The 21,703-nt window shown below is 40.9% G+C and overlaps 2 protein-coding genes across 3 annotated transcripts in view; both read right to left on the bottom strand.

Moving 5' to 3' along the window:
• Window positions 1-2,045, bottom strand: part of LOC100180051 (adhesion G protein-coupled receptor A3) — a 19,882-nt gene extending 17,837 nt beyond the window's left edge. The window contains exons 1-2 of the mRNA XM_009860944.3: window positions 1,730-2,045; window positions 1,105-1,196 (exon numbers count right to left, since the gene is read on the bottom strand). Coding sequence (XP_009859246.1) covers window positions 1,105-1,196; window positions 1,730-1,849 — 212 coding nt within the window. The 5' untranslated portion in view covers window positions 1,850-2,045. The remainder of the gene's footprint in view (window positions 1-1,104; window positions 1,197-1,729) is intronic.
• Window positions 2,046-3,057: 1,012 nt separating this feature from the next.
• Window positions 3,058-21,128, bottom strand: LOC100182346 (flocculation protein FLO11). Of its 2 annotated transcripts, XM_018812829.2 has the most exons (12): window positions 20,442-21,128; window positions 11,118-11,255; window positions 10,788-10,979; window positions 10,189-10,422; window positions 9,819-9,948; window positions 7,488-9,531; window positions 6,312-7,304; window positions 5,938-6,077; window positions 5,571-5,710; window positions 4,697-4,866; window positions 4,290-4,403; window positions 3,058-4,201 (listed from the first exon to the last, which is right to left on the bottom strand). In XM_018812829.2, the coding sequence occupies exons 1-12, from the start codon at window positions 20,561-20,563 to the stop codon at window positions 4,194-4,196; spliced, it is 4,425 nt and encodes a 1,474-aa protein (XP_018668374.1). In that variant the 5' UTR covers window positions 20,564-21,128; the 3' UTR covers window positions 3,058-4,193. The 2 variants fall into 2 exon arrangements, with proteins under 2 accessions (XP_018668374.1, XP_002131826.1); XM_002131790.2 differs by having other exon boundaries at window positions 6,312-9,531.
• Window positions 21,129-21,703: the final 575 nt, after the last annotated feature.

Genomic DNA, 21,703 nt, shown 5'->3' on the forward strand with positions numbered 1-21,703 from the left:
TAAAAACCGCACGCACACCTATTTTTTCCGCGGGCATGAACTTGGCACTGCCTTTCTCAAAGTTGAAAATAAAAGTAATTTGCCTATTAAACAGGGCAACAGGCGCGGTAATAAACAACCTAAACATGTTCCAGAAGTAGCACTGCTGTATATTTACGATGTTTTCCTCAGCCAAGCAGCATAATTATTACGAAACAGTAGGGATTCACACGTGGATTCATCGCGTCATAATAGCGATTGTTTGACCTGGGAATTGATTACGTCATAATAGCAGTTCACACGTTGATTATTTGCGTCATATTAGCGATTGTCCCCTTGATTATTTAGCCTGCAGGTGCTTGAAAACAGGTTGAATATTTGCCTTTTCATGCGCATAAGTAAAGATAGGCTTGCAAAAATATTCTGTACACGCGTAAAGCAACGCCTAGGTTTAAAAAGTTAGGAACACCGGTGTAGGGAATATAGCATGGAATGTCACGCTCTACGTAATTTATGTGGATTAAAATAATGCTCACGACAATCACTAAAAGATCATTTGCGATCGTTTGGTGTGAACTTAATAACGTGCTCGCGTACCACCTGGGAGGCCTTCGCATACCATAGTTTGGGAAGCACTGATTTAAACTAATCATCAGAAACAGAAATCATACAAAAACTACAGATCGTATGGGAGCAAATAAAACACGATTGTTTACCAACAATCTCGTTTGTGATGGAACAATCGTAATGGTTTATCAAAGGTATTCTGACGTAAATAATCGTTACATTAACATGCGTAAATCTGCAACAATGTTTCCTCTGTTTATATTAATTTAGATACGTCTTTTTAATAATGTAGTGTTAGTTTTAATTTACCGCGTAAAATAGAATATATATTCGTGTGCACAACCAACAAAGGCAGTGGTTTATCGCGTCAGAGATTAACGTGGACTAGACGTAAATATGACAGCCCCCTTTTGAACGCGCTGGTTGCGCCACTGAACATAACATAACCTGTACACCATATAAAAACACATTTGTTGAAACGATGTTTTAAGCTTATAGGTAATGTAAAGGAAATGTACCAGTTTAAAGTAATATTTGTATTTTTTGTTCCAAACTTACATAGAAATGACATCGTCCGGAAATATCCCAGCTTGAAATATTTTGTAAAATTCACTGGTTCTATGGCAGTAGACATCTTTGGAGTTACTTGACTGTAAAACAATTCAATTAATGTTTTTACTTCTTTGTAAGCAATTTAAATAACACACAGTGTGTATCATAAAACGCCCTAAACTAATATATGCTGACACGCCAGTCTGTAGGATATGGTGCACACTCAATTTTGCCTACAAACTTTCGATTAAGCATGGCATAATTTGTCCCCGCACGCCATTTAATTAAACAATGAAACAATCTGTATCAAATTACAAATTTCCTAATGTGGCTTGGAAATGGATGTACTTTTACTCTGATTTTTAATGATGGAAAAAACAAAATATAAAATGCACAAGATCTCTGTGCTATATTCTGCGGACTGGTTAGCATGAATATTACAATTAGAAAAATGTGTTATTACAATAAACAGGCTTCTGATAATCAATTTTTCCCAAATAACAAATATATGTTTAGAAATTCACATGCGTCTACGCAAAAAAACAGCAAGAATTGAATGTAGTAGCCAACCTTTATTGTATAACTGTATATTGTAGGGAATTACAGATTGAAAAAAGTACACCACACTCACTTTTTTGTTGGAACAGCCACATGAGTTCATAGTAGTGTCGGAAAAGCAAGAATATCCAAGATGGAGAATAGAACAAACAAACAGTAGAAATAAAATCCGTTTCACATGTAATACATACATGTTTGTTTTAAACAAATTGCTCTTTTACTGATTTACATCCGTTGAGACATATTCTGTAACTCCTGGCAAGTGCTTTGTTTTTTCATATTTATCACACGCATATATTTAGCTTATCTCATGCATGTCGTTCAATGGTCGTTAATTCTACACAGAAAAGAGTTTACTGTATATTTGGTACCTATATCTTCTTACAAAACTCTACGTTGTTTTTTTCTCTGATTCATTTTACATTAAAATAAAAAATAAAATACCGCCTTAAAACAAATAAAAATTAATGGAAACTTTAAACGCCAAAAACATTGTGGGAGCTGTAACTATCCGCGAGAATATGTGACGATTGTCATAGTTTTAAAGCGCGAAACAGCGAACCAAACATTGGGGGGTTGGGAATTATTTAAAATGATTCTAACAGTAAAATTACATCCGAAGAGTAAAAACACCTAAAAGCCATATAATTTCAGTTGGTTCGTGTTTAAAATAGTTTGTTTTTAGGTTTAAGAATTATTTAAATATGAATGAATTGAAAAAAGTTGCTGGGTGATAATGAATGCAACAAAAAAATGGGAATTAATGGTATATTTTGGTATAAATACGTTTGCAACATTTCAGTTTGATAACAGAACTGTTAACGCGCACAGAATAACCAGCACCATTTAAAACTTAGTATAAACCTCAGGTTTAGGCTACATGTGTTTGGCTACTTTTGAGTACTAGCGGTCCGAAATAAGCAGGCATTCTTTTACTGAGGACCCACGAAGTTAAAGCAATTACGGTAAGTGTCTTGCTAAAACACATGGGCCTCTAATGGAAGCAGGGTGATCCTCGGAATCTTTTCTTGCTTAGACGTGGGCTAACCACCGTGGCACAGCGACAAACGAATCTCGGTCTATATACAGTATTAGTGTGAGGGAAGAGGGGACACCTGTGGCACATATTATTCAGATATCCCGGTGGTATTTTAAACAATTACCAACGGTCTATGGGAGTCGTAAGAATACAATTTTTGAATGTTCTTTGTTTATTGCCAAATGGAACGAGAAATAGAATAGAGGGTGTCCCATCTTGCCCCCACCCTACTATATATCAATAAAATAGAGAACAGCTCAAGATTAACACGGAAACACACTAAGGAAACACTCCTGAAGCCAAATTACACATTTATCCTGTACTTTAACTAAAGCTGCAGCAAAATCAAAGAACAACCACACTTCGCACAGCCAGCTTGTAATTCGCGAGATGCACAAAGTAAAACGAGTTTTATCGCTCACGAGATTTTAGTACGTTCCAAATAAAACAAGCTTTAGTTTCGTACCCAAACTTATCACCAAAAAGTTAAAAAATTATAGCACCGATAGTTAACCATTATACCTTGCATACGAGATTTACTGATTAAAACGGGCATGTTGGTTATTTCATGGCACAAGCATCTACGCGTTATTGCTTATAATGATGTATATGGCGAATTTGATGCAAGCGGAAGTATATAGCTGTTATGTAGACTTCGTATCACGTGCGACTTTGCCGAAGAAAAACAATTATTCGATTCGAAGTGAATTATTAAGAAAATCTAAGTCTAGGAAAAGAAACAGGTATAGTCTAAAAATTGATATTTGTAAAATCATTGAAAGGAAAACTAGAATTAATTGATTAGGTGGCTCGCCTGGCTTCTCGTAGTCATACCATTGGGGAAACGTATACGATGGCACATTCCAAAAAAACGATAGGGCTAACAGTGTACAGTCGGGTATATGAAATTATTTTCTCGGGCAAAAGTACCAGTTTCGGCGGCCGTTTATCACCCATTGCCTTCGCAATTGGGACATATTTACATGCGGTGGCCAGCTTCGTTGGCAAATTACTACGCGACGAAAAGCACCAGTGGAGAGAAATTGCTGGCTAAAAACGCGAAGGTCTATACAGCAACGTGGGAATAATATACAGGGTTCTCAAAATTCGAAGCGCTGGTTGCAGAAAGTCGCCACGCAATATAAAATTAAAACGTAACTTCACAAAGAGCCATGGTGCTTTGATTAGAGGCGAACTGTAACTACTTTGTCGGTGTAGATTCTGCTGGTTTGGCACTGCGTCGAGTTGGGTCCTGCTCTCTTTCAGGGTCGGGTGGAATTCTTTTTACAGTGTGCGTAGCGGCGAATACTGTACGGAACGATACAAAAGTGCTTTCAACCGATTTCGCAAAAAGATTAAAAAAAGTTTGTCCTGCGTGACTAAATTCATTTTCACGCTTCTTGTTACTCGGTAGGATGAATGTTCGGTCGGTGATAGATCGGATACACGGTGGGTCATGGCTGGGTCAATGACGGAGTAATCTTGTTCGGTTACAATTCTATTTTTCTGCAAAAAATCGAGTTACAGCAATGATATGAAAATACAATACAGCTTTGACTTAGTATAGATAGGTCATTGAGAAGTAAATACATACTTGTAGACTGTTTGTTCGCGGAAGATCGGTGACTTGAACCAAGAGCACCAGCTATCATGCGCTTCGCAACAGCATTACTTGATTTTGGTCTTTGGGCTCTTACTTCTTCGAACTCTGTGCGTTAAAATAGCGCCGTTGATTACAAAGATAACGTTACAACGAAGCTACTGTTCAAACTCCATACGTAATACTGAGTAAACAACCTTAAAGCGTTTTCAAAGTTAGGATTGGTATGATTGTAATCTATAGGAGAGGTCCTATAAGTCAAAGCACGCCATGGGAACTAGAATTTGAGTCAGAGTTGGCCAATTACCCCAGATTGTATTGACAAATATTTGAGTCGCCATAAAAGCAAAAATCATACACCCCCATGTTTATAGTATACTTTTAATTAAATATCCCCATACTTTCGTTTTCTAGTTTGGCCTTTGCTTTTGCCTTTGTTTGCTTGCTTGCATCACATAAGGGACGAGTTTCAAACGCTGTGAAGTGCTGATCAGCTAATTCCTCGGCGATCACATCCGATGGTAATGTACAGAGAGCATGCGTGGCATCAACACGAGCTAATCTGAGTCCCCTATTTTAAATGATGTGAATATTAATATCTATAAATATATTAACACGTAATGGCAAAAAATCAACATGTAATTTTAAAATCGCTTTAGTGTGTACAAAGTTACGAATAGAAACATATGTTCTGTCGTGTAACTGTATATTTATATATATACATATGAGCAGAACAATCATTTTATTCAAGAGCTTTTCGTTTAATTTAAGCCAACGTCATACAAGCTGTTAACAAAGTTGCTTTAGTCAAAGGGGTGGTCTACAGAATCAAAATACCGAAAGAGTATGTCGTATGTGCACCTCTATTTACATAGCGTCAAAGATAAGAGGTAGGAAATAACATACCATCAGACAATGGTTAACTTGGGCCGACATATAGCACTGGATCATGGCCAGGTTAACTTAATAGTTAATTATTAACGATTACATCATGCACTTGAAGATAACAGTTCACTTGTTTAAACGTTACGTGGAAAATGACTGGTATATTTAACATGACCACACGTTTGTTTGAAACGTATATATGATTTAAGAGAGACGAGTAAATATGAACTTTACAGGCATGGCTCGAAATTAGATGCACAACATATCTGTAATATTTAATTTAAACTAGTTAATCGTAATCTTGACTGTATCACGGCTTTTATGGGCAAAACTACAATATAAAGGCAAAAATGTTGGATGTTTTTTAAATATTTCCACTTTACCACTAACCTGTATTTGCTCAAGTGCTGCGTGACTTCTATATCGCTCATAGAGGCGGGAAAATTGAAAATCTCAACGAATTTCTTGTACTCTGGGCTCTTCCACACGTCCTGGTCTGGTTTCCACTTATAGTAGTCGAATTGTGGCTCCTAGGGCACGTAGGGGCGTTAAAAGGGCATGCAAAATAAACCACAATTGCGTGTGGTGGAAAGGTATATACCCAAAAAACACTTACAGTTTCAGCGGGCGTAAAATTCGCAGAAACAGTTCATTAGAATATGGTGTCCTATCACTGTCATAGTATACACACAGTGCAGGCCGTGTAAATAGCAGCTGTTTCGACTTGTAACATAAATCGTAATGAAACATACTTTACCTGGACCACGACCATTTCACCGTCCACCTCAACTACTTGGTTTGTTCCGTTGGTCGCTGGTTGCTCTTTATCAGCGAGGATCGATTCTTCTGTCCTGCTCTGATCCCCATCATAGCTACCGTCACTCATTTTGTGGTTTTCTGAGGGACAAGAACGGTTAGACAGCGATTTGCACGCGAATTACACACATTAGTCTCGGATAGGCACCCTACTATTAGTTTATTAAAACGGAGATAAGAAAATTAGGCACGGCGAACTTGTAGAAAGCCATGCAACATTCAAGCGAGAATTTAGTAAAATGTTAACAGCTGTAAAGATAGTTATGAGAAATGGTAAACATTAGACGCGGATATAGTCGGTTAGGAACTATATACCGTCGGACGTGGATAAATCCGAGGACGAGTTGCTTCGCTCCCCTTCGCCGTTTCCCAAGTCGCCATTTTCTGCGGCTTTTTCGCCTTCGGTAGCGGTCGAGCTCGCGTCGGAGTCGGAAACGTCAATCAGCGGGACTTCGGGATGCTGGGGAGCGGCAAACGGCTCAGAGCTGCTCGATGTCACGGAGCCAGCAGACTGGTGCTGCTCTATCTCTTCGTTATCAGCATTATCAGTCGGAGACGTTACTATATCGATCGTTTGAGTGACGGTCGCAGGCTCTTGCGGCGGAGATGGCTGCTCGTCGCCTGATACGGGGGACTTGAACTTGTCTACGCCGTCGCCGTTTACAGGAACAGGAGGTGCGGGCCATGTCGCTTCTTCAGAATCTGAGCTTTCCCCGGAGCGTTCTTTGTCGCTTTCCTGCTTATCGTCTTCGTCCTCTTTGTCAGAGCCATCGGAAGCGTCCAAGGAGTAAATAGATATGTCACCAGCTGAGCGGTCGATTGACCCAACGTTGCTTTTCGTAGACGCAGCGTCGCTTTCGCTTTCGGAGTTTTCCTCTGCCCCTGTTGCTTCATCGTTTTCATGCACCTCAACATCAACAGAGTTGGTGGCTGGTTCTATATCTTGTGGTTTAGGTATGTTCTCTGTTGGTATGGGAGGCTGGGTGGTCTCTTTTGGTGGAGCCTCCGTATTCTTTGTTTCCTTTGGGACCGGAGGCGCTGAGTTAAGGGAAGAACAACTAGAAGCATGTGACCCGGAAAGGAAACCGTCAACATCATCTTCTATGGTGGCGAGAGGCGCTCTTCGCAGCGAAAGAATCATTTCTTCGTGTGAAGCGTCAGGATTGGCATCTTGTAGCATGGCACTCGTGTTAAAACTTGTGCTGGGTGTATCGGGGTCGTTACGAGGTTTTCTTGTCGAAGATTTGACCGATTTTCGTCCCGACGGTGTACTGTTCTTTACCGGCTCTTTTGGCCGGCGGTTCGGGGCTGAAAGAGCGTTAGAAAATGTGTTTGGTGACGGAATTGGCCCCAGAAAGGCGTCTGTTGCATGCAACGAGCTAACCTTCTCAGTAGAAGGTGCGAGCGAGTGATTATTGTTATGATTAGGCGGTGGTATGCCGTCATTAGTGGAAAACGCGAGGTTAGTGCGCGGTGGATCCACTCTCTCACCTTCGGTCGCCTTCCTAGAGCTCAGTCCGTTTTTTGCCGGCGAACTTTGTTTCGGGATCTTCTTTCCCTTGCTGCTGCCGCGGGGCGACTTCTTTCGCTCGGAGAGGTTGGTCTGACTCCCGTGCTCGCTGCTACCAAGCGACTGAACGTTGTCGCTGGTGTTAAGACTCTCGACGCTCTCGTGTGTGCCGGCGGTGCTGTTGGACCGACTGTTGGGCTGGCTGCGTACGTAGATCATCACTCCTCCTTTAGGGTTGTTCGCCACTGCTATTTCACCTTTCGCCACCGAACTTGCTACTGATGATGTGTCAGTCATGTCGGCGTCGGTGAGGACAATAGACGTGTTGCAGTGGCCGTTGTCGCATTTGGTCGTGGGCCGCCCGCGCTCCTGCCGCGCGTAGTCTTCTGCTGGGACACCATCATTAAAATGGTATTGGTCGGTAGGTGGGGGCACGTCGTTGTAGTCGTTGTAGCCGTCATCTTGGTTATGGGGGTGCGCGAATTGCTCGTAATAGCGGGCTGCTTCTTCAGCGTTCGGTGGACGATCGTGGGTTTGGTGGAGTTGATGCGTCTGCAGGTTTGCTGGGCTGAGGACGGGAGGAACGTCCAGGTGTTGGCTGTTGCTGTTATTCGTTTGTGGGATGATAAAAGGGGGCGGGGCAGGAGGTGGGGCTCCTGTTGCTCCAGCGTAATATGCTCCAAGCCAGGATAAGTACAACTGATGAGCTAGCTGTGGCGGCAGTGGTGGCAGGTTTGAATTCTGCTGTACTTGCTGCTGCATAAGGTGATGGAATGCGTTGAGTAGATTCTGCTGTTGGAAGCTGTTGCCCTGTGGTGGGGGAGCTGAAGTAAACCGGTTGGGACTGGAATAATCCGGATTCGAAGGCTGGTGTGAAGGAGAGTCTTGTGGGGTGGTGTCCGTCGACTCTCGTAGCCTGTTGTCTTTTCTACGGGACAAAGTACCGCTGACTTCGGTCTGAGCAGTTCCATCACAAGTCACTGGTGAGATTGCATTGGGGTCAGACGGTGGGGTGGCTGGGGAGGATTGTTGGGAATGTTTCTTTTGCTTTTCTTTCGTGGATTTCTTCTTACTCGTTGATGGTTGCTCCTGATCAGGAAGAGGATGATAGAGAGTGGAGTTGGAAGCATCCAGCAAGTCGTCCGTGGATGTTACAACAGAACTATGCTTCTTTGGTTCATCTAAGCTGGTAGGCTTCTTTCTTTGTTTTGAAGACGAGCTGCGTTTCGGTTTTTCTTCTTCTTTCTGTGGAGGAGGGGGAGCAGGATGCTTTTTAGTGCTCTGACTCTTTGACCGACCGGTAGAGACTGGAGGACCTTTTAAGGTCTGGGATCTGCCTTTAGAAGAGGAACGCTGTTTCTTAGCAGGTTCTTTCGTTGAACGTGGCATAGTAGATGAACGTTGCATTTTACCTTCCTTTGAATGATGTGACGACGTTGAAGCGGGTGGAGATTTATGCGTCGAACCACGCGGTACAGTTCTACCGCTGCTGCTACTACTGCTGTCCCTAATCTGAACATCTTCGTCGGAAGTTGGTTTCGAACGTTGGGAGTCGACCCTCTTGATACGGTTAAGGTTCCGTTCCGCTTTTTTAATGGAGCTGGAGTGCTTGACACGCTCGTATGACGGAGGACGCTCATCGGAAGCCATTGATGCGGAGTCTTCGTCTTCATAGTAATCATTAGAGGAGTCTTCATCCATGTCATCATGTATCCCACTAATCCTAGACTCCACTTCAATAGAGTCCACATCACTGTATTCTGGTCGTCTCTTCGCCTTCCCAGGAGTGGTACGTCGAGGATCGCGGTGGTAATGGTGTGCATCGCTGTCCTCCGACACCGACCTCGCGCTGCTTTCTTGGCTGTGACGTCGACTTCTCGGCTGGCCACGCTTCAGTGACTCGACGGGCGGTGCCTTTTTCTTGTGTCTCTCTTTTTCCTTGTTCACAGCGACATGGTCAACGCGTCCGATGTCGCTCTCGCTGTCACCGTACGAGTGCGGATCGGCTATGTCCCCGTTTACGACCTAAGAAACACGGTGTAAACATGCTGAATTAATAATTACTTAGGGAGCATTTGACGGACAGGAAAGCCAAGAACCGTGGCAACCTTGCAAAGCTCCGATGGTATATAACTGGCCCATATAGTAGCAGGCGTGTCATTAAATTTACGTGATAATCGTATATACAAAAGGATAATCAATACCAGGGTCAGATTTCACTGTGCTCAGCCAAGTGTAAACAAGTAAGTAACGACGGAATTATTGGTAAACCATAATTGCTGACTCACGCAGAGTGAGAGTAGCTTAATTACCTTTCCTTCCATGCGTAGTCCTTGCGACCGCTTGTGTATGCTTACGTCAGAGACGTTATGACGTAATGGGGGATGTTGTTTTTGGCGCCGGAATTCATCCTCGGACGGTTCAGGCGAAACGTCACGCTCCCTGAAGAAGTAATGACCTGGTTATTATGAGAAAGTTGGGAGAAAACACCGACGTAAAGTACGCCTTGAATCATACCGCATTCTAAGCATAACTTGTCACTAAATAACGTCAGAAATATGATGAAATTGTTTTTATTCTATATGGGTGAGGTCCTACGGAAAGGCACGAAATTTACGTCAATGTTGGGTCGAATATAAAATGACATAATCCAAATTTCACTTATTTTCGAAAATCTCTCACCGTCTTCGACTGGAAGGTTTCAGACTAGCGCTCCTCGGAGCTCTCTTCCCACTCTCACTTCCTTTGCTCCTCCTGCCTCTCCTCCCGTCATCATCCGTGTGATAAACCTCTTCATCCATCCTCACAGGGGAAGACTGCAGAGAACGAGATCTCTTCATTTGGTCGCGTTTGTTCGTCGCTTTTTTTGTCCGTAGCGGTTTCGGCAGATATGCCTGATCCAACTGCTTTGGTTGGCTGTAAAAAAACATCGTTAATTTGAAACTCAGGCATGATAAACATTTAAAGCAAGCTGTGCAAATAAAGAAATGAAGCCGCATAATATCTTTTTATGGGACATGGGTGAAAAGGTATTGGATCCGGTATAAACTTTATGCCAGTTTAACAATGCTGAACAAATATTTCGCTGCAATGTATATTACTTTGAAGTATTTGCAAACAGAAAGTTTGTTATTCTTTTTACAAACCCCATAAACGCCTAAGTGCAACTATCTCAACCATGTAAGGAGAAAGGGGCAGAAAATAGACAAACACGGCGACGTTATTTTGTCTCAAAATAAATTAACATTTCTGCGACTTCCGTTCCAAAACTCACGCCTTACCGCGGTTGTTTAGATGTGTTAGCATCGTACGGCTCGTTCTTTTTTCGACTCCTTGAGGAATCTCGGCTCCTCGGAGCAGATTGTCTTCCTTCCTCCTCTCTTCCACGCACAGGTGCGTTAACATATTCGTTTTTAGGGTTGGGAAGTGTTTTAGATGTTCCGTTGGCTTGTAATCCTTGCTGCTGGTCTTTCCTATTAAGGTTTGCAAAATAATATCATAAACACACTCAGAAATAAATCATTTTATAAAAAAGATTAAATATTATGGTTAAAAAAAGATTAAGAAATGTTCAATGTTGGGTGTAATATAATTTGCGACCATTCTCTTACTTTTTGCTTTTGAAGCAAACTACAGTTCTCCTGTTACTGTCATCGCCAATGCTGAAACTCGTCAACTTGGGAAAGACCTCAGTTACTTTGTGAATGAGATACCGCTGGAAACCTCCCAGGGGATGGAACATCAACGCCCTGAAACAAAAATGTCGGTTCAACGAGTGCAATAGCCCGATTTTGGCAGCGATCAAACGCTGTGTTTCATATATTGTTGTGCACAGTGCGCAGGCGAAGAGGTCGCGCGGGAATTTCCGCAACCGCAACTTTACTTGCTTATTTAGGATTCCTTGTTTCTTTTATTAAGTTAGAAGGAAAACAGTACGCGCACCCCATGTCACGTTAACAGGGCAATGTACACCAGCTCCTGTGGTGGTGACCGCCTTGTTGTAAATAAAATTCGCCTCAAATCGAGTTTGTAAGCGCTAAAGGGTCGACCTTAAACTACCAAGTATCGTTTTGGATTGACAAGTTGGTTAAGTGAAGTGTTTTCGGCGGTAAGGAGCGCTGAAGGGTCGGTTCGGTCTTAAATAGGAACAGAACAATCGGAAGGTAAGGTATGGAGTGTTGTAGAGCTACGAAACTTCACCAACGACTAGGCTTCATTCTGTGCGAAGCCCGTTGCGGAAACAAAGCGCTGCGATCGAATTACCATCTCGCTTGCTGGGCACAAAGACTACGTGATGGTGGTTCAAACAGACCCGAGGCATGCACGCTGGGCAGACAAATAAAATCTTAAGAAAATACACGAGCTACTTTGGGAGGGGGCCGTGACGTGAAATTTGTCTGGGAAAAGAAAATAAATGCGCGTTTTTCACACCGGCACACCGTATACCATTTATTAGCTGAATTCTGACCTTTCAAGTTTGAATATGGTATTTGGTAAATGAAACCTATAGGTAGGCAATTCCAAATTGCATCTGTCTTAGAGTACTTACAGCTTAGCAGCACTGAAATGTAATTGGGGATCCCGATTGCTCAATCGAAATCAAATTGACATTGATCCTAAGAATCAAACACTCTCGCGGCATTTTATTTCCATGGTGGCAATACATGACAGTAAAAGCGACTTATTTCTGAATTAACTACTTTTTTTAAGGTTTTCTTTTATAAATTAGATTTAAAAATTGTCATTCTTTGATAAATTGTGTTTAAGTTGTGTGTTGACTACATTTTGGAAAAATCCAAGTCCATGGTTTTATCTTTTAAAGATCATACTCCAAATATAACATAAAAAGAACATTCCAGTGACGAATATAAACCTGTAAGCCAGTTTAATACCATTGTACGATTGTACAATAACATCACCGATAGCGTGAATTTCACAATGTAACGGTGGAAACATTGTCTTATTTCGTGTCAATTGAAGACATATCAAGCTATAAATATAAATATACAAAGAAATAAAGTATGCCTTTCACCGAACTAAAAGTGCAAAGTCACAAAGCTACGGTGACATTTCTGATAAGGTGAATAACTCCACAATGTCAATGTGAAATCATTGTCTTATTTCGTTTCAATTGTAGACACATCAAACCAGAAATACATAAATAGAAAGTCTACAACGTAATTCGCCGCACACAGCGTCGTGAATTTTTCAAAGGTAAATTATTCTCTGTTTTGACGGAGTAGGTATAGAGGTTCATACACTGCGTCAGTTCGCGCATTGTATTGAGCATAGTCGCGGTTTTGCTCAAAGATAGACGAGCAAAATTACCAGTTGCTATACCTGATTGTACGGCTGAAAAGAAATCATGCGGAAGGGAGGCTTTAACGCTTCGTAACCGTTTATTGCTTGCCTATAACAAAGCAAGCATTTCATAATGTTCATGGTTAGATTGCAGATAAAATTAGATTAAAAAAATCCCGGTATGTGATATCTTATATAAAACTTTTAAAAATGCAGAGGTTTTTAATGTTTTTATGAAGGTTTGCTCTTGCCTGTTGTAAAAGAAAATTACAATGGGACGATTAAAATACATATCTACACAGACCTAAAAGAGCAGAAAAGGTTTATAAATACAGTTTTATTCTTAACAATAAACAAAGTTAGGATAAGAATTTGATTTCAACGAATCGTGAACTAAACCACATGGATACACGGCGCACAAACGAGGAAAAACACACCAAGAAAATTAAATATTAGGTTACGTTGGCTATTTTGGGACGAAAATTCCGTAGAAAATTAAACAGTCACGAAGTTACTACCACGTACAACTTAATCTGCACCACTATGTGAGACGATACGCACGATTAATAATTATGTTTTCACTGAAATATGCTCACTGGCGTAATTATGCACATTCCACATACGATAATAACTTTCTAATAACTTAATTTGCAGTAATGGCTGTATATGTTTATTGTTTGAATATAAAATAAATAGAGGCAATTGGTGCGAAAAAGTAATGAAAAGTGGTGTTCGGTAATTGAGACGAAGTTGTTGTCGTAGCTCGTTTAATACAAGAGCTAACAGCGCAGGCAAATGAAATATCGAGTCCTTTCGTATTCTGGGCATGAGAGTTGAATCAATAGCAAGAAGCGGGCGCAGGAAAGGGGCGCCTGTAATGCAATTTCCCTAGGAAATAATGCGGTGAATTTAATCAGAAAACTTCCATCGATTGTCAAACTCGCAGTCGAGTAGAGTTGTGGCGCGCGAGTGTGCGCTTAAATCCACCCTTCTGTCGATTACGTGTACGACGGATGAGTCCGTAAGGCCCAACTTCGATTTGGGAAACGACCCAGCCGTTCGCGCGTGTGTGAGAACCGCCTAAACTCTATTTTTGGTTACGATTCTATAGTCAGACATAGATAAACAGTAATGTTTTAGCCACTTGTCTGGGTCTCTGGGAGATATGGCCAATACACGTTCGTCTCTCAAATTTGCCTTATTCATGGCTACCAGCTAAACCAACGATATATCGGGTACTTTTGGTTTGTAGGTAGGAGGAATATGGTTTCTATAATCTATAATGGTATCCTGATAATGCTCGGCAATGATATGGGTCACTAGGTTATTTTCGGCGGTGGTTTACAATAGACTCTGCTTTACAGGAAAAGGCACGCCCGTCGCATGTAATAAGCGTCATGACGAGGAATTTTACGCTTGCATTCTTTCGTTCATTAATATTTCATTGTTGATCATATGCAGCGGTGGAGGCGTTGATGTGTTCTGACTGATAATGCGCCTGTCGTCGCTCGTAGAACGCCATGTAGTGTCCGGGTCATCCCACAGTGATGATGTCATATCAACCGAACCAGCAAGTACGTACTGTGTGCGGGGGTGTCTCCGCATGTCCAGTTTAAACCGGAACAAACCATAGCTCACAGCTACTATGCGCGTTTAAAAACAACCAATTTTACTTCACACCCAGATGCGCTTGAGGTAAACAAGAAACGGGCATGAAAGAAAGACGCATGGCATTAAAGTCACTGCATATCGGTTTAGAGGGCACGCAACGTGACCTACGATTTCGAAAACAAGGTTTATCTTAACTTCTGTTTGTAGAAGTGACGTATACCTTCGATCACGTGTGTTTTATAGAAGTGCTACGTCACGCCGGTGTCATAAATCAAACGTCAGATGAGGGAGTGACGTGGTGAGAATGTAGCAAAACATGTTCGATAAGAAGCGGCTTAACCGCCGACATGTGACGTTGGATTCCGAGACATACAAGGCTGGCAATTCAATAGAAATCCAGATATCTGTAATCCGCGATAGCAAAACGCCAGCAAATGCCAAGTTGCCGCAAAGGCGTCTGACAAAAATTCGCGATAAAATTTTGACTGGGACGGTTTGGGGGAGTGAGTCACTATCGAAATGCCCAAGTGTATTATCGACTTCAGTCCGACTAATTATGATTCCTCTAGAGCTGAGACATACCCGCAGGCGCGCACTGGGCTGAGATATTATTCGGTGACTTTGTTGGTGGCAGTGGAGGAAGCGGAACCCGTGAATCGGTCGTTTCTCGGGTGTGAAACGTGCCGTTAATGTACAAAAGCGACGAGGGTGGAGATTAGGCCACGCGCGTAGGCCGATGAAATAAATAATTCAAATGAACGCCCTCCTTCCTATACACCGTCATCGCGGGGTCAGGGGTGGGAAAACGTCGCTGTCTGGAGCAGAACATTCCTTCACAGAATGGTTCCGGGTAGAAATTCGGTAACCACGTTGTGTTGTAGACATCCGAAGTGTTGTTATTGTGTGAGACCCTTGGTGTGTGTAGCCCAATGACGCCTTTTGATTAGCTCTACGAAGCGAGCGAATAACAGTCGCAGCAAAACCTGAAACGCATGTTTTATTCAAATTAAAAACGCGCGGCCGCGAAGCAGCAAGCAAAGCGTTTGCGAGCGGCCACCGCAAATTGTACAAGAAAATCGATTTCGGCTGAGCAAACCTAAAAGTTAAACGCGCTTGAAATGTCTTTTCGCGGTACAACAAGTCGATACAGAAGTAGCTTTTAAGTGACGCACAGTGTGATAATGATTCGTTAGTAACACCAAAGCAAAGTCTGGGGCGTTGAGATAATGAGTTTTAAACGATACCGTAAGCGTTTTTTCCCACCATGAACCAATCAAAGATTAAAAGTCATTTTATGGGCTTTTTAAGCAAAGGTATTTGCCATGTAAATAGCCACAAAGATATTGCTTCTTTGATCAATAGTGCCCATTCAAAAGGTCCATACCAGTAGTATGGAAAATGAGAAACAGCACACGGAATGGGAATAACAACAAGCTTTGTACACGGTTATCCGCTAATCACGTAAACTGTGGCCTAGTTTAATTGTAGTTTAAATCGCCAGCATTGCTCCGGGCCATAACGCGATCATGATATTGGCCGGTGTTATCAATCCTGTATGTCTGCACGTCACTGCAAAACAAACAGCACCGTTTCGCTCCATATAACGACGAATGGGAGCGAGTGGCGATAAACGGCTTTATGCACCAGTGGCGCATAAATGGTATAATCCCAAGTTTTAAACACTTGACAGAAGATCTCACTGGCCTTCGGTCTTTGTACGATTTTTTTCAATGAGCGACGTTGTTTGTTGTCCAAAAACTTAAGCTGCTTTGGCGACCTGTGACCGCGATTTTGACGGCGAAAAAAAGTTGACAGGATTAGGCGCGAAACGATGTAGCCTACTTTGCGGAGCTTTTACGTCGGGGGTTAAGTCGTCACACGCTTTGTTATGGGAAGTTACGCTACGGGTCATGCGGGTACGACGCAGCAGGCGGTAAATGACCATTTTATTAGTTTTGTAAAAGCTTTCTTTGTATGCCCACCATGAGTTGACGAAAGCAAGTGAAAGGGCTGAGACTGATCCCCTAATAACGGCGAGGAATGTATTAAATCACGAGACCCGCATTTTCAGTAAGTTTAATGAACACAATAACGACGACCACTGTTGCTGCGTTGATCTTTGGTAAGAATAAGTCGCATTTTCAACTAGTTGGGCGAATCAGAGCCTGAAATCAAGCTGTCAAATCGGATTTGATATCCTAGGGAGATTTGCGCAAGGGAAATTTTAATTTCGTGAAAGCGGTCGGTTGTGCCGTGGAGAATACGAAGTTAATCGACAATCCATTACCGCGATGCTTGCAAGGCGGGGTCGTGTATTTAAACAAGGGTGCTGTTGCTAACATGGCATTGCAGCGCAGTGCACTTGGCTTTTGGTCGCGTCAGCGTAAATGGCGCAATAAATATTAATTTAATCTGATCAAGCCGCGGCCGATGCAGGCAGCGCTATTCAATCAAATTGAGTGTGCACAAAGTGGCCGACGAAATTGACCCTCGAGGATCTTTGGGGTCGATGAAGCAACGCAGTCAATCGTTAGCATGAAGAAGTTTAATTAATTTGACCGTTAATCAATCTGCCTATCTCGATAGGACGCAATCTTTCCTCATTTAAATCAATCAGGTGGAATCGCGTTGAGAAACCTGGGGTCACGGGGCGCAAAAGTTCGACAGTTCTTAAGCAACAAAATCATGAACATCCTGGTTGCGGTCGCTTATTTGCCTCATAAAACTTGCGTACGTGAAGTCACGGGGAAGTAAGTATAGTTGGATACAAGGGTCGTATAACAATTACCGACGGCAAACGTGGAGGAACTGAAATCGAGTAAAGTGTGCGTAACATAGTTTCGCTTAGTCTGGGTTGACGACACTGGTACAGGTGAATCGCGGCGAATTGGGTCAAGTAAAGCAAACACAGACTGTCGAGACCGACGATTGGCCATGTTTGCGAAAAGATCGTGCTCGGATTGGCCGCAGTGTCGTCGGATGACGCACTTCGGTTGATTTATTACGGATAGTCTTCGGCGGATTTCGCTTGGGGCGTTGCCGGCGACGGATGAAGCTGTGATCACGTTCATCTTAATACTGCTCAACTGCCGTGTGTTGTGACGCCAATCCTGTATTAGTTGCACCGTAATTGCTCCTCCAATCTACTCCTTTTAACCGCGGAAAGCGTTTATGGTCAAAGAAACAGCGCAAATAGGCAAAGTCGGTTGTGATAGCAAAACTACAAATAAGCAAATCTCGGATAAACGACAAACAAAAACATAGTTGGGTCACTGAGTTTTGACCTTGGACAAGATAACACTTTTACTAAACATTGCTTAGCTGACAAGATAGTTGGTTTATTATGTACACATCATATAATTGCCTCGTTCAACCAAAGGCACACACAAATGTGTTTAGCCAATTACTCCAATCCAGCCGTTGGAAACCACAGCAAACATGCTCCTTGGGACGATACATATTTTTCATGGGCGAGGCAAGTAAACAGCGCTGGTTACAGAAAGAGTTATGTGCCTGGATGGTCATTTACGATTGCGCTGGAAATTTGGTTTTATTTCTACGTTTGATGCGCTAGTCTTTCGTTGCTATGAAACTACTGTGCAAACGAATGGTTTTACCTAAAAGCGTTAAATCAAAAACGCTTTGGTTAACAGTAAACGTTATATAACGTAAATTGGCTTGGGCTCCAGACCAGAAGTCGGGGCGAACTGTAACACGTTTAAGGTGAATATATAGCGCATAATATGAGTTTAATTTGACCGGGCATTGTTACGAAGTGGGACGGACATTCTGTATCGATTATATTTTCATTCACGACTCTCACGAGTTATACCTCACGTTGCAATATCGACAAATGTATCGGTCGGTCAGTCACTACACTACACCAATCTGTTGGGCATGTTGTTACTGTACAAAGCGTCTGCGGTGACGTCAAAATTTCGCTTTTTAAGCCAGAGAAATCGCCTTTGCTGACGTAGACGAGGAAGTTTGACGAAGAAGTGTGAATTTCGGGTGGGGCACGATAAGGCAAATCCATTAGATAGCTTACTCCCGCGGTGACAGCCTGCCTGCCTATCACTGTCAAGTCACAAAATATTACGATAAGACACATGACGGGCCGTTATAACGATTCTAATGCCTCATGAATCGAATTCGAACTGTTTCAAATTGAATAAACTGCCAAGTGCTCAAGTGGGAAATGTAAAATTGAGATTTGGGTGAAAATGATCAATAAATGAACTTTTGTTGACCAGGATGAAATGGTAACTAGGTTAATTGCTTGCATAACTACCAAATGATAATTGAACAGCACAAGGAAAGTGGGCCCTTCTCTACCTAAGGAATTGTTTAACAGGTCAAACATTATTGCTGTTATCACTGCACACAGCTAACACAAGCTTGGGATGTTAAAATCAGATGCAAATCTTTCAGCGGAACAACCTTTAACTATGGTATGGACATACCGGTGAATAGAAAATTGGTTACCGGCATAAAGATCAGGGGAAAGTGAATCAGAATAACTTCCCAAATACATAGTCTGATTTACATTAAAATGCAATCCTTAAAAAACAAGAAGTCAACATTTTCACAAAATAATGAAAGGGTTTGTGCAAACCATAAATACTAAATTTTAAACAATTTGACCCTTCATTCTAGATTTTAGTACCACATTTTAATAAGCAACTTCTCAAATTGTTATAAAAATGTTAAGTTCCTTTTTATAGCAAAGTCAAAGTGTCAAACCTAACTAGTGATCCAAATAGAGTGAGATTTTAACAATTGCACTGCAGCACTTTGTCACTATAAACTCAGCAGTATACAGCAATTAGACTTTGTTTAAAGAGCAGCAATTAGAATACTGACCCGGTTAAATAGTCACTGGGAAAATTTAGTGCATTGTAACTGACACAACAACACACTCTAAAACTATAAACAAAAAATTAGGAAAATGACCAACTGCTGTAAGACTTACTAGTGCATTCTAGGTGTTATTTTTTAAATTATAAACTTACCCAAAGGAGAATTAGTAGATTATGTCTTTTGTAATACTTTGTTGTTATATATAATAATAATTAATATATATATATACAATATACATGTATATATACAAACTTTGGCATTAAACCTATTAACCATATTTGAAATGCTCACATTTTGGAATAAATTCCTAGTCACAATTAGTAGTTTAGCAATACAAACATTCTTTTCATCCTATCAGTATCGCGGACCGTAATTGTTTTTAATCGGTAAAACAAGATTACAACAAAGTAAGGTATTTTTTTGATCAACGCTGTACAAACAATAGGAACATGTTTTGGATATGAAGATTCTTTGTAATAATTACAGCTAAAATTTCACCCTTTCAGTATATTGCTACCCAACGCCGAACAAGACAATGTAGTAGCATGGATGAGTGGAAAGGAATTGAATACAACTCATCATGGCTTGACTAAGCTAATTCAATCGGAACAAACCGTTTAAGCTTGACCTCTAGTGTTTGCTGCAAACTTTGTGCCAAAGATTATTTTTATGATTTAAAGGGATGTCGGAAATTTAAATATATATTTCAGAAATTTAGGAAGATAAAAACAACCTAAAAGTTGTGAAACTTATGTGATACATAAAAATGGTACATAGACAATCTAATATCCTATAAATTAAGTTAAAATCTGTAACAGATTTGCTCATTTCATTTTGCTCTATGTCAACTAATGAAAACCACTATATACACGTTAAACTTAAGAATACATTCTAAAAAATATTTGAATGTTACCACACCCAACCCAACTTTAAACAAACTGGAGAAGGTTATCCAACTGTTTAGGCAAACGAATGCTTTTACAGCCAACCAATATTCCTTGAAAAATTTCTAAAACTGCGATTTTCAAGTATTATATGCCATGTTCAAAGATAGGGAAGATAAAACTGCATATTGCACAGTGCGTGTTCGTAGAACGTGATAAAACACTTCCAATGACTGCACAGTCATGCACCACAGACCACAGCAATAAACCATGCCTTACCGATCTTTCGGTGCTTGATATTGGAACTGTTCAAGCTCGCTAAGCAATGTAGATACAAACTGACGATCAGCAGGGCTCAGGTAACGGCCACCGGTGTCTAAGAGATTTTCTATACGATCCATTATGTAGTTTAATCTTTGTTCTTCAATTCAAGTTAGTGCCATATTCAGTAAAGAGTTAACCCTTCTCCATTTTACTTAAACCTGTAAATGTAATTCTTTATTAAACAATTCTCCACAAGTACACATATGTATATATACATATATATTCCTCTTTTGCAATCTACAACATAGTCAATTCTACATGGCAAGTAAAAATTGCGAGTAACCTAAAATTTAATTCATTTATAATAACGCTCATTTATAATAATTGAAAGTAAGTCATACTATCTTAGCAGAACTAAAAGCCCAAAGTTTTCAGTTTAACACGATTGTGTCTTCGGATGTATTCACAGTAAACAGTGAATAATTCACTATGCATAACATATTGGGAAAATAATACAAATTTAAAATAGGGCAGAATAATAGACAAGTAGAGCAACATTGTTTATCTGTATTGCTGCCTTTACCATTCAAATTTAAAAAATCTGGATTATGAGCCATTTTATAAAATGCTGACTCTGTTATTACCCTAATACTAATAAACATTCTGCACGTTAGCCATTTAATAAAAAAAAAACTGATAAAACAGTTGCTTTTATCCAACTTTGTTTATGTAACTAATAAATCTGATTTTTTGTAGAGCATAAATGAATAAAAACCTGTTAATTTAAACCTAATCTCGACTGTTTACCAAAACAACATATTAGTAACCTTAAATCAGAAACTTGTCACAGAACAGCTGATGTCAATTTAAATGTTAAAACTGACAACCAAGGTCCATAAAACTACACTGGACTTTGCTCGTTAGAAATCAGGGCATGATGTAACCGTCAGCAACTATAATGGTGTGATCTGCCAATATTATATAACTAACTACATAAATAGTAACCTGGAAGCTACCTTACAGTAACTTACTCCATAAATAGAAACATGATCACTTAAGAAGGCAAATACACTTGTTAAATACATCATTTTATTTCAAACAAACATACTGCTCTTAACTAAGCTCTTCCGTAATGACTGGAAAGAAACTAAAACTTTGTGCAAGCGATTTGTGCAAATACGTCTATCGGCTCGTTGCTGACACCAGCTGACAGCTATTCGATCCAAACCACAGAAATAAAAAAGAATAGAAGGCGCATCTCTAATGTCGGCAAAGGA

Source organism: Ciona intestinalis, chromosome 8 (genome assembly GCF_000224145.3).
Source record: "Ciona intestinalis chromosome 8, KH, whole genome shotgun sequence".
Classification (NCBI taxonomy): Eukaryota; Metazoa; Chordata; class Ascidiacea; order Phlebobranchia; family Cionidae; genus Ciona; species Ciona intestinalis.